General features: G+C 43.2%; 1 protein-coding gene across 2 annotated transcripts in view; it reads right to left on the bottom strand.

Moving 5' to 3' along the window:
- ctnnd2b (catenin (cadherin-associated protein), delta 2b) overlaps nt 1-2,500 on the bottom strand; it is a gene marked incomplete at both ends in the record, with an annotated part of 131,081 nt that overhangs the window by 89,561 nt on the left and 39,020 nt on the right. For both annotated transcript variants that reach the window (XM_083659244.1, XM_083659245.1), the window contains one exon: nt 2,411-2,445. In XM_083659244.1, coding sequence (XP_083515370.1) covers nt 2,411-2,445 — 35 coding nt within the window. The remainder of the gene's footprint in view (nt 1-2,410; nt 2,446-2,500) is intronic.

The raw sequence follows: 2,500 nt of genomic DNA, 5'->3' as shown, positions 1-2,500 counted from the left end.
CAGTACCACACACACACTCACACATTTGACTCTCTACTGCCAACTAGTGGATGGATTGCTTAACATGATACCAATGTGAAAGACGCATGGAAGTACAGTATGTGGGGGGTTACATCGTTTGAAACGGACGGAAATTGAGCCTAAAGGTCCTTACACTAGGGGTGGGACAAAATATCGATACTCACGGTATCGCGATATTTCCACTTGCAATACGTTATCGATACACTGGCACCAAGTATCGATATGTTTATTATTATTTTATTTTTTTTATTATTTATTATTATTTTTTTTTTTGCTTTAATAAACAGGCTAAAATATTATGCTGTGTGTGGTAGTTGAAACATAGTTTCAAGTTGACGTTTATTTATGTTTGTAGTTGAAACAAAAACATAAATACTGTAGGCTACATGAATGGAAATGTTTGATCATTAATATCTACTTTTAGAAATTATATAGGTAGGTAGGTTATATAGGTTTTCTTGTTTTAATAATAATAATAAAAAGACTTAATGTGTAACTTTTCCTCCGTGGTATCGAAAATGATATGAGTGAGTGAGTGAACTCAGAGAGTTCATGTCAATTCTGCTAATAAATACATAATACCTGCTTCTTGCCTTTTAGGGGTATTTTTTTCTCTTCAGTTACACAGGTATCGTGATGTATCGTCTTCCAATATATCGATTATCGCAGTATCGCTGTATCGTGATAATATCGTTATCGAGGGCCAAGTATCGTGACGATATCGTATCGTGAGCTACTCAGCGATTCCCACCCCTACCTTACACATCGGGAGCGTTTTTTTCAATTGTCAATGCAACCGTGCATACCAACGGCGAAGTTTCGCTGAGCGTTATTGCGGTGTTTATTTTTTTGAACCACGGTCGATTTTTCAGAAATTCACTTCCGACGTGTACACATCTGTGGCTGTGATTGACAGGTGGGTGAAAACTCGCATCGCAATTTCGTGCCGTATATTCACATCGCTCTTGATGTGTAAGGACCTTAAATGAGCTCTTAAGCCTTTCACATCACACCCATAAAAAAAAATCACTCTCATGCAACAGGTGATTAGAGACTAAGGCAAGAGGAGGTTGGGTTTAGGCATGAGGAGTGTCGATTGGTTGGGTTTAGGCATGAGGAATGATGATTGGTTAAGGTTAGGGTAACATATCAGGAGGTATAGTAGGCGGGTCCTCCCCCTGCCACCCTGCATTTCGAAAACTAGCCTGTGGGGCCGCGCCTTGCAGCTCGATATCAGGCGCCGTGCCTGTCAGCGATGGAGAGAGTGGCTGACAACATGCCCAGTGTCTTTAAATTGGGAGAGAGATAAGACCTTACAAACCAGTCTGAGGAGCAACATTACAGTGATCTCCTATCGAGAGAGAGGAAAGAGAGGAGGGGAGGGAGAGAGAGAGAGAGAGAGAGAGAGAGAGAGAGAGAGAGAGAGAGAGAGAGAGAGAGGGCGAGAGAGAGAGAGAGAGAGAGAGAGAGATGCAATAGCGAGTGGATTTAAGAGGCTGAATTTATTGACTTCCTCTGATGCAGTTGCAGACCGATGATCTTGATGCTGTTGGTGAAACATGGCCATGCGCTGTGCGGGGGACATTAGGCTGGATTTACTCTCCCTCACACACAAAACACACACCAAAACTCTTTTTGGAAAGCTGCCTGGCCCAGATGCAATGGCGTTTCCCCGTTCAGCGAGATCAAAAGGTCAAATTCGGCGCGAGGGAGGGCTTTCCTTTTTTGTTTTTCGTGACAGAGAAAATCGAGTTTTAAAGAGCGGCAATAGAAACAGACAAAGAAAAACAGCGGACACTCTGGAGCGGAAACCTTTTGACCGCGGTGTCAGTCGGCTCTTTGTCGGCGGAGGTCGCCCGCTCTGCCCTTGGGGTAATCAATCTACTCTCAACTTTCCAGACTGACAAGGAGAGACAAAGATGGAGACCACTAAGATGGCGTCAAATGAGATGTCAAGGAGAGAAACCAATATGAATGAACTTTCCTTTCAAATGGTCTAAGCACTCTGACACTCTGTTGGCACACACACACACACACACACACACACACACACACACACACACACACACACACACACACCACCCGTCTGGGAGTCTAAGCAGGTTCAACTACAGTAAACATGAATCATTATTTGCAGAGTTCTCTCTTCGGCTGTCAGGACTTTTATGTCACGACAAGCTGGTTCGCTTCTAGTTTGAGCAAATAGACGGAGTTTAAATTCACATCTTAGCTGCAGCAGCCACCCTAACGCTTGTGCAGGATAACTGTAAATACTTTTCTTTTTTTACAATAGCTACAAAGGCAATAAGCAGAGTCAGCGATACTGGAATGCAAACAATGGAGCAGCAGAGAGACAATATGTATGAGAGCATTTTGCAGGACATATTACCTTGGTTGTTCCAGCGGAATTTCTCATCTGCTGAGCTGTAAGAGAGACAAAGAAGAGGGGAGGGGTTAGACATATGAGCAGCGAAAAAGA

This window comes from Poromitra crassiceps (assembly GCF_964638095.1).
Source record: "Poromitra crassiceps genome assembly, chromosome: 23".
Classification (NCBI taxonomy): domain Eukaryota; kingdom Metazoa; phylum Chordata; class Actinopteri; order Beryciformes; family Melamphaidae; genus Poromitra; species Poromitra crassiceps.
This window is presented reverse-complemented; position numbering and strand designations above follow the sequence as displayed.